The 15680-nt window shown below is 37.5% G+C and overlaps 1 protein-coding gene across 12 annotated transcripts in view; it reads right to left on the bottom strand.

Annotated features, from left to right (window-relative positions):
- The window catches only part of HERC1 (HECT and RLD domain containing E3 ubiquitin protein ligase family member 1), a 190223-nt gene that overhangs the window by 21877 nt on the left and 152666 nt on the right, over positions 1-15680 (bottom strand). For all 12 annotated transcript variants that reach the window (XM_064570326.1, XM_064570331.1, XM_045899900.3 and 9 more), the window contains 13 exons: positions 14681-14808; positions 13622-13749; positions 12203-12403; positions 10427-10557; positions 9463-9662; positions 8990-9095; positions 7358-7504; positions 6685-6786; positions 5252-5425; positions 3673-3966; positions 1971-2036; positions 1695-1820; positions 294-432 (listed from right to left, as the gene is read on the bottom strand). In XM_064570326.1, the coding sequence (XP_064426396.1) occupies positions 294-432; positions 1695-1820; positions 1971-2036; positions 3673-3966; positions 5252-5425; positions 6685-6786; positions 7358-7504; positions 8990-9095; positions 9463-9662; positions 10427-10557; positions 12203-12403; positions 13622-13749; positions 14681-14808 (1942 nt within the window). The remainder of the gene's footprint in view (positions 1-293; positions 433-1694; positions 1821-1970; positions 2037-3672; positions 3967-5251; positions 5426-6684; positions 6787-7357; positions 7505-8989; positions 9096-9462; positions 9663-10426; positions 10558-12202; positions 12404-13621; positions 13750-14680; positions 14809-15680) is intronic.

The raw sequence follows: 15680 nt of genomic DNA, 5'->3' as shown, positions 1-15680 counted from the left end.
AATAGTTGCCTAATTACAGTTTCGCAATTTTAAAGAATTTGTTTACAATCTTCAGTAGGTCTTAGAATAGTTATTTATATCACTGAATTCAAGCACTGCCATGATAAAGAGCTTGCAAAATAACATAGCTTAAAATATGGAAATCAGGCTGTACATCCTAAATGAGAATCTAAAGAAGTGAAAACCCTCTATGACTCTATCTAGCAAAGGTTTGAGATAAGTTCCAACATAAGCTAACATTCCTATAGTTAGACCATAGTCTCTGACCACCTTTTAACTGAGGATAATGTTACCTTGTAGGGCTGAAATAACTGTCAGCACATGAAGGTCATCTGAATTTCCTTGTCCCAATCTGCCATAACTTCCTTCCCCACAAGCCAACACTGTGCCATTGGCCTGGATGACAAAGGTACAATTCTGACCACATATGACCTAGGATAAAAACACACAAATATATTATCCTTTATTATATAGCTTTACCACTTAGAATGATTCTGTGCATACCTAGAATACCTTTATTAATTCTTCTATCCTTTCACTAAAGAGTATGGGGTTCCTACAAGCTCTTGATTATTATAAAACTGCTTACTTAACAAAGAGATGTATGAGGCTCACTGGACTATTTAAAATCATTTAGAACTATCTTATCTACAGGGATTGCAGCCAATTGTGCAGAGCTTATTTATTTATTTTAAAGATTTTATTTATTTGAGAGAGAGAGAGCATGTGCAAATGAGGCAGGGGTAGGAGTTCAGAGAGAGAGAAGGAGATAACATGGAGCAAACTCTGCACTGAGCGCAGAGCCCGACGCAGGGCTCAATGTCACAATCCCAAGACTATGACCAGAGCTAAAATCAAGAGTCAGACACTTAACCAACTGAGCCACCCAGGTGCCCCAATTGTGCAGGGTTTATTTATTTATTTTTAAAGATTTATTTATTTATTTATTTATTTATTTATTTATTTATTTATTTGTCAGAAAGAGCGCGCACAAGCAGGGGGAGTGGCAGGCAAAGGGAGAAGCAGACTCCCCACTGAGCAAGGAGCCTGACGGCGGACTTGTTCCCAGGACCCTGGGATCATGACCCGAGCTGAAGGAAGACGCTTAACTGACTGAACCACCCAGGCATCCCCAGAGTTTAAATAATAACATTAACAACAAAACAAACAGAAAGAGGAAAAGGTGAGGGGAAATATTAAAGACTAGCTAGAGATCAAGAAGCGGAAAGCTGAGGGGAAATACACAAGAAAAAGGAGTGCATCCTGGCACTTACTAAGGCGGAGAAGAATGGAAGAGAAAGCAGTGGCCTGAGAGAGGGTTTGGAAATATACTACCACGATTATTAGAGGAGGAGAGGGGTATCAATGAAATCTAGCTAAAGACCCCTGTAAGTTAATGACCACAAAACAGAATCAATAATTAGGAGTATGTTAACTTCTATACATATGTACCCTATAGGCAGGCCTAATGCATCATGATGTTAATTCATTACACTTGAAAGCAAGAAAAATTTAGAACTTATTAACAAAATTTAAGTCTGATAAAAACCCTAGAAAGCTTTTATTTAGAAGGTATACATCATGACTTTGTTTAGTTATTCCTCAATAGATTACACAACAGATAAACTTTATCTGACAGCAAGGAAATTAGAATTGTTAGAGTTTCTTCCTCACTTCTTTACCCTGTTAGTTACCTGTTGGGCCTGTGAGAATGAGGGAGCTGCTGCAGGGACCATTACATTTCTTCCTGCTTCTGCCAGCTGTCCATGCCTGCCAGCACCCCACAGGTAGACATCACATTTACCTCCCAGGTGCCAATCCTAGAAGACCACATTCATCTCAAAATTAGACTCAACCATTCCTTCTAACAAACATGGGCCGGCCTCTATAAGAGACACCAGGTTACAAACAAACAAGCATTTAGTATCAGAAGATTTAATTAGAACCACCATATAGCTATCTTTACTGACCTCAGGTCTGGAAGTTGCCCAAGACATAATTTGTTCATCCATGCCATTAATCCATTTACTGTTATCCTGCAAGACACAGCAAACATCAGGATGAATCTTAATAAATCCTAATCAAGATTTAGGTTTTTTTTAGAAAATAAAATAAATAAATAAAATAGACTCTCCAACATGGGGCCTGAACTCAGGACCCTGAGATCAAGACCCGAGCTGAGATCAAGAGTTGGATGTTTAACGGAATGAGCCACCCAGGCACCCCAAGATTTATCTGTTATTAATTAACAACTAAGTCTTCTTTCCATAAAAGAACTTAGTAAATAAGAAATTTTTTTTAATACTTTAAGAAATTACGAGCAGTTTTATAATCATGCCAAACTTGACTATGCATTGTTAATATTTCCCTTTATCATAAACACTTCACAATCAACTATCACTATCACACTGGCGATTCAAAGTTAACCATTTAGGTTTTCTGAGCACCAACAGGTTCAAGGTCATGTGCAGGAGTTACCACCCCCGTGAACTTGCTGTACAGCAGCAGGCAGGTCACTTCATCTTTCTAGGCTTCAATCTCCTCATCTAGGAAATGAAAGATTTGGGGCAAACAGGCTCAAAAGGACACTTTTTTTAAAAAAAGATTTTATTTATTTATTTGAGAGAGAGAGTACATGAGAGAGTGCAAGTTGGAGGGTGGGCAGAGGGAGAGGGAGAAGCAAACTCCCTGCTGAGCAGGGAACCCGACACGGGGCTCCAATCCCAGGACGCCAAGATCATGACCCAAGGTGAAGGAAAATGCTTAACCGACTGACCCACCCAGGCGCCCCAGAAGGACACTTCTTAATTAAAACTGTATTTTAGGGGCACCTGCGTGGCTCAGTCGGTTAAGCATCTGCCTTTGGCTCAGGTCATGATCTTAGGGTCCTGGGATCGAGCCCTGCGTCGGGCTCCCTGCTCAGCAAGGAGTTGTCTTCTCCCTTTCCTCCCCATTCATGCTTGCTCCAACTCTGTCTCTCTCTCTCTCTCAAATAAACAAATAAAATCTTGAAAAAATTTTAAAAAATTATATTTTATAGCTATAAAGAAATTATATTTAGATAATTTCCCTCAATTCATATTTGTTTTATATCTATATTTTTGTATTCAAATGTCTGCGTATGTAAATCTTAACTAAGTAAATAGGTTGTCAGGTCAGGCACTGGCCTGCTCTGTCTACACAGGCATCTCATCTACATCACAGTTTCTACATCTGGACGCTCCCAAATACAATCACAGAAATGACAACTAGAATGCTGTTCTTCTGTATTCTCATTTTATGGTGATTAAAACATGATTAAAGTGGCAAATAATTTAGAATCTTTAGGTGGAATAAATCCCCCAGGATGACCCAGGAAAAGATATTAAAATATGTATAAAATCAGATACTAAACAAGGAACCTATGGACAAAAAATGAGAAAATATGGGACTCTGTCACCGAAAACCACCAAGTTTACAGGAGCTTCACAGTTCTTGTATAAACAATCTTTGTCATCATAGAGGGCTGCCGTAAGACTGAAAGTGACTACCTGAAAGCAAAATATTTTAAGTTTATCTAAGGGCATGCTTCTAGCTATCCAAGCTAGGAAATACTTACTGACGGTCTGCTACTTGCTAAACACCCGTGATACAATCTCAGCTGTGAACAGTAGCAGCTCATACTACGCTTACCATTAGGAATAGAAGTTCATCCTCTGGAACAGGCTCTAGATCAGGAACAGTAAAAGATTCTGGAAACTGTGCTCCATTGGTCAGGGCTTCAGCAGCCTTTATGGTGGTTGAGAAACATTCTAACCAGGCCCACTCATTTGGATTCCAGGATGCTGGGTCGGGGAGGCAGCTCTGGTGGTGTGGTGGCACTGGAGGGTTACATAACAGCTGATCCAGATGCAGTCCCACAGCAAGGGAAGCCAGACATTGCATGTAGGGGCTATGAACAAGCTGATCACCACAAACCACATGCGGCTAAGAGGAAATACAGGAAAGTCAAACTGAAGAGCCTGTACCAAATATGATAAATTAACCTACTGTATTCTAAAAACCTATAATTGTATTTTTTAAGTTTACTCTTTTTTTACACCTGAAATTAATATTACTCTGTATGTTAACTAAGTGGGATTTAAATAAAAACTTAAAAAAAACCAAAAACACAAAAAATTTATTTTTTTTTATGATTTTTACTTTGAAATAATTTTTAGATACAACAGAGAGTTAGAGATAGTACAGAGAATTCCTGTAAATCCTTCATAACATCTTATATAACCAAGAAATTAATATTGGCTACAATACCAACTAAACCACAGGACTTTATTTGGTTTTCCCACTAATGCCCCTTTTCTGTTCCAGGATCCAATCCAGGACATCACATGCATTTAGCAGTATATTTTCACTATAGTTTTTCGTGAATAGTAATAATAATGATAAGCAGATAACTAAACCACGACGACCTGCTCCCTTCTCACATTTCCTTCTTTACAAGAGAATCCTGGTAGCCATGTAGCCATCAAGGGAGATCCCTCTTCCGTGGCCCTCCCTAACTGTGGCAGAGCAACTCTGTGAGACGCTGAGTGATTCAGAAAAGAAAACTTGGGCAAATACATCAGTGAAGTTAACCGGATGCAGTAACAGCTGATTGCATTAATGTAGCTTGGCCAAAAAAGAAGAAAAAAGCCCCAGAGAGCTCTGCCTAGGGGCAACACAGTGTGACTACTGAGGGCTGGAAGACCTGGATCACAGCCTGGGCTACAGGTCCAAATTCCCTTATTCCTCATTCTAGTATTGAAGGACCCTACTCAGTTCAGCCTTACCTCTTCCACTAAACTTTCCACATGGATTCACCCGATAAACAATATTCACCCTGACACCCATATCCACCCCACACCTCCCAACTTCAGGATGGCAAAACCATACAAAAATAAATTAATGGGTCAGAAAAGGGAAGGTGATACTCTGCAGCACAGGTATTGTAAGAAGTTTTGGAGTGAATAAGTAATCTGAAAAAAAAATTATACAAACACTATACAAATTTGAGGGTTATTTTAAAATTTTACTCCCATTAAAATAAAGTAAAAGCAGGCTGAGGATTACTGAACAACCATTTTAGACATGACTTAACTGTATCTGATTCTGCCAAATAGCCCCACTCATTTTCCTCAGACTTTATGCTCTTGAGGAATAAACTCAAAGCTGCAATTTAAATTCCGGAGCAGCAATCATCTGTAGGTCTGCGGCAGTGAGTGTCATCAGTTACCTTTTCATAGGCATACTGCTCCTGAAGCATCACGGGTAGCCGCTCCAGAAACGCTCTCATGCAGGGAGCCATGTTTAATCCCAGAACACCCTGCTGTTTCAGGGCTGTCCTACAGGTTGCTAAAACGTGATTGGCGGCAGCCCATTCTGCTGTACAATTCACGACCAAAACATCCTGATGGAAAACAAACCATGCCGTGTGGTATGTTTGTTTAAGTAAAAAATAAAAGAGAGAATTTTATTAGCGTTCATATCCGAAATTCTTTCCAGTTATTGCATTGAACACTTTTGCTGTTTGGGACATTTTATGCTGTACCTTTAATACCTATGAACTTCAAAATATCCTAAATGTTGTCTAAGTAAAAACAAGTGAATAAGAATAACCATAAAATTTGTGAGCTACCTTGCATTTGCTGATTCTCCTTAAAAAGAGACATGTGAATTCGTTACTATTTCACAGGACTTGGAGGACAAGGTATCTAGGATATTTCAAAAGCGTGACATGACACGAGGGTACCAGAGGAAGGAGTCCTCTGCCTGCTGAGGGACATAACTGCAAGAGAAGCAGCACTGTTCTAATTGTGGCTGTAGGATTTATTCTACAAAGGCCACCATTGCCTTGGCTCTGATTCTGTATTTTACTTCTAGTAAGACTGTTCATGCAGGTTTACAGTTCAATTTAAAAATCTTTTAACTAATAAAATGTAAATTAAAGTAGCACCTTGGCTTCTATTCATTAAGGGTATAAACAGGAAGACCGCAGGAGATAATGTCATATCAGAATTACTTCACAGCAGGGGGCTACTATTTTTTTTTTAAACTAGAATATTACATTTGAAAGCCAAGATACATTTTGTATACTTGAGTTAAGTGTCTTTGGTCCTCCTTTTTATTTATTTATTTATTTTAAGATTTTATTTATTTGACAGAGACAGAGATAGCGAGAGCAGGAACACAAGCAGCAGGAGTGGGAGAGGGAGAAGCAGGCATCCCGCGGAGCAGGGAGCCCGATGTGGGGCTCAATCCCAGGGCCCTGGGATCATGACCTGAGCCGAAGGCAGATGCTTAATGACTGAGCCACCCAGGTGCCTGGTCCTCCTTTTTAGAAAAAATTCTTTTGAGACAGTTTAGTGCTACCTCAAAAAATCATGGCAGAAAGTAAAAATCCACTTTGTAACTTCCAGTGGAAATTAAGTTGTTCAATAATTAAACATTTTCACCAAAGTCTAGGGTATAGTAGGAAGAGTACTAGATTACAAATCAGGAGGCCTAGGCTAGTTTTCCTATCACTAAATAGTTATATTATCTTGGGCAAGTAATAAGCTCTCTGGCTATCAGTTTTCTCCTCTTTTACGTAAAGTGGGCTGCTTAGACTATAATTCTAAGGTACCTTATAGACTTATACCCTAGAATTTAATGTAATTGCAAAATTACCTTTGATCTATTTGAGCAAGCAGCTACCCCAACATCTGGAATCCATACTGTGGTCTGAATAGCTCCAGAGCCTATCACAACAGTTTGCAAGACAGAGCCATCCTAAAATGAGATGTATTTATATCAGTACAAATCACTTAACCTTAGTCTTTATTTTTTTTTAAAAAAGATTTATTTATTTGTTTTGAGAGAGAGAGTATGCGCACAAAAGCGAGTGGTGGGGGTGGGGGGTAGAGGCATGAGCAAGGGGAGAAGGAGAGGGAGAGAATCCCAATCAGACTCCCTGCTGAGCACAGAGCCCAGCTCGGGACTCAATCCCACAACCCCGAGATCATGACCTGAGCCAAAACAAAGTCAGATGCTTAACCCACTGAGCCACCCAGGCGCCCCAGTCCTCATTTACATTTTAAATTTATACTTCACATTCACAAAAACATATTCTAAAATCTACACCAGCTAAATTTAGCAATGTCCAATTACATAGCTACTCTCCAATTTTCTGGGGTCTTTTCTAGATGACTTTGAAACTATATCAATAAGAAAAATTAAAGGGTAGAGAATTTTGAGAAGAGTTTCTTGAGTGTCCAAGATATTAGTACACAAAATATTCCTAAGATTAGTTGGGTTAAATTTTATTATATGTAAGTTATAAAAATAACATCTATATTCTTACCCTTAAAGACCAGATGTTCATGAGCCCACCTAGTCCACCAGACACGAGGGCCAACCCATCAGAACTAAAGGCAACAGTCCGGACAGGGGTGATGTGTCCCCGCAGCTGATAAACACACTTGGCTCCGGTCGATTTCCTATATCCATCCTGCAATTTATTTTTATTTTTAATATATATTGTAATTAAAACAAATTTATAGATTCAAGATTTAGAATTCATTCTTGAAAATTTTATATTTTATAATTTAGCATAAAATTGGGGAGGAGGGAAGGGTAACTCTCTCCTAAGGTTTAGCTTGAGAAAATAATAAAATATCAACCTGGTTCTCCTTTGCTTCTTTGAAGCTGAGTTTCATCTTTTTTTGACACACTTCCAAGTAAATCTCCTATTCTTCAAACTGGCAGAAATTACATTTCTAAAGCCTGACATTTCTAAGTTTTAATTATCCCTCAGAGATAGAAAAATTCTAACTTATGCTTTTTAATGAGTGTTTTAATTTTTAAATTTAGCTTTATGTAATTTTCATTTTTAGCGCCTAAAATTCATGAATTGCACATGTTGGTTCTCTATTGACCAGGTACTTCTTTTTGTTGGCCGATGGCTCTGACTGCCACATGGTGTCTATTTTCATGTTTGCTGTGCAGGTTTTAGAAGTGAGATAGGTGAGGCGTGTCCAAAGGTCTACTGTCTAGCACAAAGAGCAAATCAGATTTATCTCTAGTGCTTTTCCACCTCCACTTCTGTGACATTTTCCTTCCATTAGTGAGCTATTTACTTCTCCCTCTTCACCTCTTTCTCCTTCTTCCTTCTAGTTTTGATGGAGTATAATACCAGATGTATGTATTTACCCAAAGATGACATAAGGCATATTTCTTCCAGGGGTATTTGTATCATGAGCAAAAGAGAGAGCAACAGAGGATGCAAACTGTTAGCTCAGGGAGGCCATTTGACTGGCCACCTGGTGTTTTAAAGAATTTTAAGTCAGGTGCCAAGGTTTAGTATTGGGAGATTTTACTTAAAACACTGGATTTTTTACTTCTATCAGAAAAAAATGAGACAATCTGGTGACAATAGTCTCATTTCTGGAGGGTGACAATCAAGTCTGTGGCAGCTGTGTCCTTTATAGGAAGCATGCATACTTCTAGGTTTTTTGTTTGTTTTTACCCTCTCCACACCTCCAACTCCTAGCTTCTAGATGGCCCTGTAAGCATCTATCTGAATTTGTAACCTCTGTTTAAGTTAAAGGCATTATTCTTCATAGGTAGAATTCTGGTATCAGCAGGAGGTTCTTTGGTTGGATGGGGGTGCTCCTGTGGTGCTATCTCACTGTACCGAAGACTTAACTTACGACTTCTCTATCCGTAGTTTCCAATATATCCAGTCTCATAAATGATCACCACTCAATATTTCTTGAATATCTCGCTTTAATAAGCAAACATGCTGTCCTGACTTATAAAAAATAAAGCTAATTCAGAAAACACACAAAATATGACAATTATTCATGTTTCCCTAATGGATCCTGCTCTTTTGCATACTAAGTATTGAGTATCTCAGTAATCACAGAGGATTACTTTGATAACATATACCATCTATGGTTTCAGATAAGATCTTCAAAAGCACCAGAACATTTACCTGGCAACTGGACTCCTGGTCCCACCATCCTTCTGAACTAGTCACACTGGTCTGTTGTATATCTTGTGGAATACACCAAACACATACTAAGCCACTCTGACAGCCACTTAAAAAAATTGATCATATAAAACCAAAACATGTCAATATGCAGAAGTAAATATATTTTCAAATAGCAATTAAGACCTGATAAAAACTACTACAATATTATTTTTAAAATTATTTATAATAGGTATGCTATAATCTTTTATAAGAAATATAAATAGAATCTATATTCTGCAACATCACACCCAGTTAAGGAGATCGCATAGCAAGTTCCACATTGAAAACTGTTCTCTATTTGTGTAAGACCATCTTATGGTATTACACATTATAAGAATAGTAACGGGCAATAAGCCATTTAAGACTACTGCTAAGTAACAGTCTATACTTAATATAAAAATTAAGATACACACACACACAAAATTATAACATACGTAGCCATCAGTAAATGCAATTTGGATCCTTTCCCTGGGAGGCTGCACCAAGCGATGCCGTTTACAATAGATGGATGGCAGAGTGAATGTAGACAACGCCAGCATCCTGAAATAGGCCCCCAGAGTTTCACATTTTCTTCTTTGGCACATGTCATAAGAATATGACCTGTTGGGTCCCACTTCATACTAACAAGAGTATCCTTAAAATGGTAGAAAGAGAGAAAAATCATGGTAATGCTTCCTTCACGAACACTTTAAACTCAGTAATTTATGACCTATACTTCCATCACTCAATTATTTTGAAATCAACATTTTATGCAAGTAAGATACTGTCATTCCCAATCACTAGACCAACTCACCCTGTAATATAGTCTGCATTATATATATTTGCTGCAGCCAAAGTTCAGTAAATGTTAGCTGGATAAATGAATTATGAAATTCTGGTTCAGAAGGAATATTCATCTTTCATTAGCATTTTTAATAGTTTTATTCATTTGTAATCATTAAAATATGAAAAAGAAGGAACTTAAAAAAGAGGCACCCCTCATAACAAAATAGTGAATATGAGAATCTAAGACATATTATGTGTTTATATGGTTGTCATCATTGTGTTCTGACACTTTTTTATTTTTACCCTCCTTCAAACCTTCCAACTCCTGCCTTCATGCACTAATGCCTCTGTAATCATCAGAACCGGCAATCTCTTTTTAAGGTAAAAGAATCATTCTTCATAGATGGAGTTTCTAGCATTTGACAGGGTGTTTCTATTTCAGTTTTGGTTTTACTTCTTGGCTTGATGGTTTTCTTACATAGACTTTTCCATGCATATACACGGTCCAAAGACTTTAACAGTAAAATATCAAATCATAAGTGCCTGGTGTAAAACAGTTTAAAAAAACTAGTACCAAGCAATACTATATAATAAAAAACAAGAAAAAGTAACCATCTGGTAAAGATGCTTTACCTTATGTGCATCAATTAGAACAATGCCTCCTTTCTCAAGTGGTTCTTTTGTTCCCAGTAATAACTTTCCATCAAAATATCCCACTGCAAATGGTCTATCTTCACTGAACCAAGCAATGCAAGTTACAGACACTAACATGGTAAAAACAAAAATTTTAAAAAGAAAAAAAGACGTTAAGTGACTCCTTTGTCATTGTCTAACTTAAGACAGATTTTGCAACAAATATATGCTACCACAACCACTGCAAGTAAGTTTCCAAATCTTTAATGCATTTATTAGACAAAAGATAGGCTAAGAGCAGGGATTCTGGGTAACCCACTTTAAAAGTGTTATTTATTTACTTATTTAAAAAGATTTTATTTATGGCACAGAGAGAGAGAGCATGAGCACATGCACAAGCAGGGGGAGTGGCAGGCAGAGGGAGAAGCAGACTCCCCGCTGACCAGGAAGCCTGATGCAGGCTCAATTCCAAGATCTGGAGATCATGAACTGAGCCGAAGGCAGACACTTAACCAACTGAGCCACCCAGGTGCCCCTAAAAGTGTTATTTATAAGTGATAAGGACTACCCTCATTTTTAATCTTTCATTTTTTTCAGGTGATTATTGAAAAATTAAATTTCCTTGCTGATTCCAAGTCAATGTACTGGCCTCTTTCCTTTTGGACCAGATTCTACCATGAAACTGAGAAATGAAATAACCCAAGTCATAGAAAGAAAATTACCTGTCCCTTCTTTTGCTTAATATTCCCTACTCAGTGTGTTTCCATATTCTACCTTACATGTCCCATTTCTAACAATCTATATTCATATTTGCTTCTTTAAATGGAAGGCTATAAGAGAGGTAAAAAACAAAAACAAAAACAAAAACAAAACCCAGTGTTTATCTGTGGGAGTAGAATGGGGACATGGGAACTGAGTAGGTGGGAAAATGACTTTTCACTGTTTATCTTTTTAAACTTAAAAATTTTTCAACCCCATAAAGGCATTACCGATTTAAAAAAATTAAATTAGGGGTGCCTGGGTGGCTCAGTCGTTAAGCGTCTGCCTTCGGCTCAGGTCATGATCTCGGGGTCCTGAGATCGAGCCCTGCATCAGGCTCCCTGCCCGGCAGGAAGCCTGCTTCTCCCTCTCCCACTCCCCCTGCTTGTGTTCCCTCTCTTGCTGTGTCTCTCTCTGTCAAATAAATAAAATCTTAAAAAAAAAAAAAATTAATTAATTTAATTAAACAAAACAAAACAAAACAAACCTCATTCTATTCTGCTAATAGAATACCATGTAAGCTGGGACTGTGATCTATGAAATGTTCCAATCCCCCAAAACAACTAACTATGTAGTAAGATAGGCCTAGGCATCCAAAGGGAACACAGAGAAAATAAATGAAGGTAGACTTCCTACTATTTCTTGTCACACCAGGAACTTCCCTCTGCCTCCTCCCATTTCCTCAATTTCACTTCTACCAATGATTATAATTTTTTTCTCTTGGACATTCCTAACTTTCAAGGGAGACTTGGAGCCCTACTCTAAGTGTTCAGATACTTACACAAAGGATGAATGACATATAATACTATTAGATCTCATTCTGGCAGAGATGTATTATAGGTGTTGGAAGAGAAGTATCTTTCAACTTCGTAACTAATTAAAATGAAATACCAACCGGAAAATTTAGAGAACAAAGCCAAAAGTAGTATTCATTCAACATTTTTAAAAGTGCCAAAAAATTAAGTTTTCTTGATTGGGGGAATATATTCTCAGTTAGACACAAGTCCAGTCATTTACCATCCTTTCGATAGCAATGCTCCAATTCTCGACGGTGCATGGTTGATACATCAACAACTTCAATCAGTCCTAGAGATCCATCCATCCGTCCCACCAACAATAATTCTGGAGACTCTCCTGACCAGGCTGTAGCTGGACCTTCCTCTGGCCAAGCCAGGGCAGATACCCAATGAGGCTGAATATCTACCAATCCTTTTCCTCCTAAAGCGGGAGAAAATATTAATAGTTGTTACTAATTTCTCAAAAACTGTAATACAAAAATAACTACTACTTAATTCTAATAGTACACTCAAGGCAGTCCCCAATTTCCTAATAGACTAAGAATGAATATGACTACAAGGCAGGATCCTTTATTTATATACTACACATGATTATCAAATTCATAGGCTTTTCTGTAACTACTAATGGGACAAAAATGATAGCTTTATTAAAGGGGGAGTAAAGGAAAATATTCAGTATAGAAATGTCAAATGCTTAATTAAGTCCTCTCCTATAATTACTGATAATGAAACATAAGAAATTTCCCCACAGTTAAGGCTAGCTGTTCCTTCAAATATGTGAAACAGATAGTCATTCTTTAAATACGCAAAAACAAACAAAAATATGGATAAGCCCAAGTTACAATAATGATTTTTACTTTTCAGACATGTTATTAGAAATTGACAAGAGTTTGTACTTGTGAAATGAACAATTTTAATAGAAATATTTCAAGTGATTCAAAAGAATCTATCACTAAAAATTCATAGCTCAAATCCTATTCTGAACACTTATAGTAGTACATGAAAAGAATTTTTAGTTTATAGCTACCAGATTAGTTGAAACTCCTAGAAAAAAGTCAGGAAATGAGCATATCCTCTAATGGATTTTTTTAAACAATTTTATTTATTTATTTGTCAGAGAGATAGAGAAGGCAGGGGGAAGTAGGGGGAGCTGCAGAGGCAGAGGGAGAAGCAGACTGCCCACGGAGCAGGGAGCCCGATGCGGGACTCGATCCCAGGACCCTGGGATCATAACCTGAGCCGAAAGCAGACACTTAACTGACTGAGCCACCCAGGCTTCCCTTATTAATTTTTAAAAAGACTTTATTTATTTGAGAAAGAGCATGAGGCAGGGGGAGGGGCAGAGGGAGAGGGAGAAGTAGAAGTAGACGCCCCGCTGAGCAAAGAGCTCACGTGATGATCCATCCCAGGACCTGGAATCATGCCCCGAGCCGAAGGCAGACACTTAACTGACCAAGCCACCCAGGCGCCCCCATCATCCTCTTTAATTTAAACCAAAAAATGCATAGATCTACAACTTTAATTTAAACCAAAAAATGCATAGATCTATGTGAGTTTCGAGAGTATTTGGACTCAGAAAGCTAAGAAAAAGGCTTAAAAAGTACCTTCAGTATTTTGCTAGTATTGGCATGACTCTTACCATTAACTTGCCAAATATTCACCATCTTTTCCAAGGCCCCAGCTAGGTATTTACCACTGATACTCCAGGAAACAGGTGAGAAACTTGGATCACTGGGTGACCCCAGGCTTTCCTCAGCATCTCCTTCTCTAGAATATGAGAGACACATATGGGATTCTAATCTTGATCATCCAAAAATATACTAACCCCCAAATCTTAAAATAAAGGTTTTGTATGGACTAGAGTACATAATACAGATTCTTAATTTCGAAAGCCTGGCTAGCAGAATTTGACAATCACATATTCACTAGTGTTTATCACGATGTGAAAAATGTAGAATTACAAAAGAGTGATCCTTAGACTACTCATTTAATGTAGTGCTTACCTTGTCAACAAAGACATTCTGATTCTTTTTTTTTTTTTTTACGATTTTATTTATTTGACAGAGACACAGTGAGAGAGGGAACACAAGCAGGGGGAGTGGGAGAGGGAGAAGCAGGCTTCCCGCGGAGCAGGGAGCCCAATGCAGGGCTCGATCCCAGGACCCTGGGACCATGACCTGAGCCGAAGGCAGACGCTTAATGACTGAGCCACCCAGGCGCCCCAAAGACATTCTGATTCTGCATGGTTTGTATATCTGGTTATTATTCAGAGCACATTGACTCTTGTTTGCCTAATCTCTAGGGAAGTTCTCAGAAAAGAAATACCTATAGCTAGCTACAAAACTATAAAAGCTGTACATTCTGCTACAGAGGAAATATCATTAATTCCTAAATAATCCTTAAAGAATGATAGAAAATTAGGCTACTCTTTTATAGAATTTAACACATTTATAATGCTAACACAGTAGACCTTGATTTAATTCTGAGTTAAATCCAGATATTGATAGTTAAAATTTTTATTTTCTTAATTACTATCCTGGAAATTTAAAAACACACTGGAGATATAGTAAGACTACTGTATAAGAAAAATTGTAATAAAGTTTAGTGACAATTTGATTATGTTAACACAACCAAAACGAAGCATGTCAGGATTCTCTTATTTTAAAAGTTACACATGAGAGCTGATGTTAGCACTCACAATCTGTTGAACACACAGGTTTGTTGCAGGGAATATTGCTTCTTGGTAACATTCCACACCCGGATGGTACCATCATTGCCACTTGTAGCTAAGAGTCCTTTTTTATTACACCAAACACAAGTCATTACCTAGAAAAGTTGGAGAAGTCCAACAATTTTTTTATTAAGTTTTTAATTTTAATTCCAGTATAGTTAACATAGTGTGTTGTATTAGTTTCTGATGTACAACAGAGAGAGGCAACAACTCTGTACATTACTCAGTGCTCAGCATAGTAAGTGTACTCTTAATCCCCATCACCTATTTCACTCATACCCTATCCACCTCCCCTCTGGAACCCTCTGTTTTTTCTCTATAGTTAAGAGTCTGTTTTTTGGCCTGTCTCTTTTTTATTCCTTTGTTCATTTGTTTTGTTTCTTAAATTCCACATAGGAGTGAAATCAAGGTATTTGTTTTTCTCCAATTTATTTCGCTTAGCATTATACTCTCTAGCTCCACCTATGTTGTTGCAAATGGCAAGATTTCATTCTGAAAAAGTCCAACAATTTTAAGCAAGTTTTGATTAAAATGATTGTCATTCTCTATCAAATTTTTAAAAAAATCTACAAGGAAATTGTAAAAGAAAAACATTCACGTTATAACATAGTATACATAGTCTCACTCTTTTCTAACTGGCTTGTAAACATACATCTATTTGTATGGCTTTAAAGTACTATGCCCAAACATTTGAGTTATTGAAGATAGTATTAGAATCTTTACTAAACATGTTTATTTAATTCAATAAAGTATAAATATTTCAACATATTTATACATTCTACAAAATAAACAGTACAGACTAAGAAGTGACTTTTAAATTGGTAAATTATGGAGATCAGTCTTCATTTCCTAAACTCCCCTTGTCAATTCTCTGGAGTCCAGTGAGTTAAATTAAAATAGTGAGAACAATTTCTTTTCCTTTTGCATGGACAAGCCCTCATTTTTTGTGAGGCAATTCCCTTGGTTT

The sequence above is a fragment of the Mirounga angustirostris genome, unplaced genomic scaffold (assembly GCF_029215605.1).
Source record: "Mirounga angustirostris isolate CCGP_5_RB_7025 unplaced genomic scaffold, mMirAng1.0.hap1 SCAF_9, whole genome shotgun sequence".
Classification (NCBI taxonomy): Eukaryota; Metazoa; Chordata; class Mammalia; order Carnivora; family Phocidae; genus Mirounga; species Mirounga angustirostris.
This window is presented reverse-complemented; position numbering and strand designations above follow the sequence as displayed.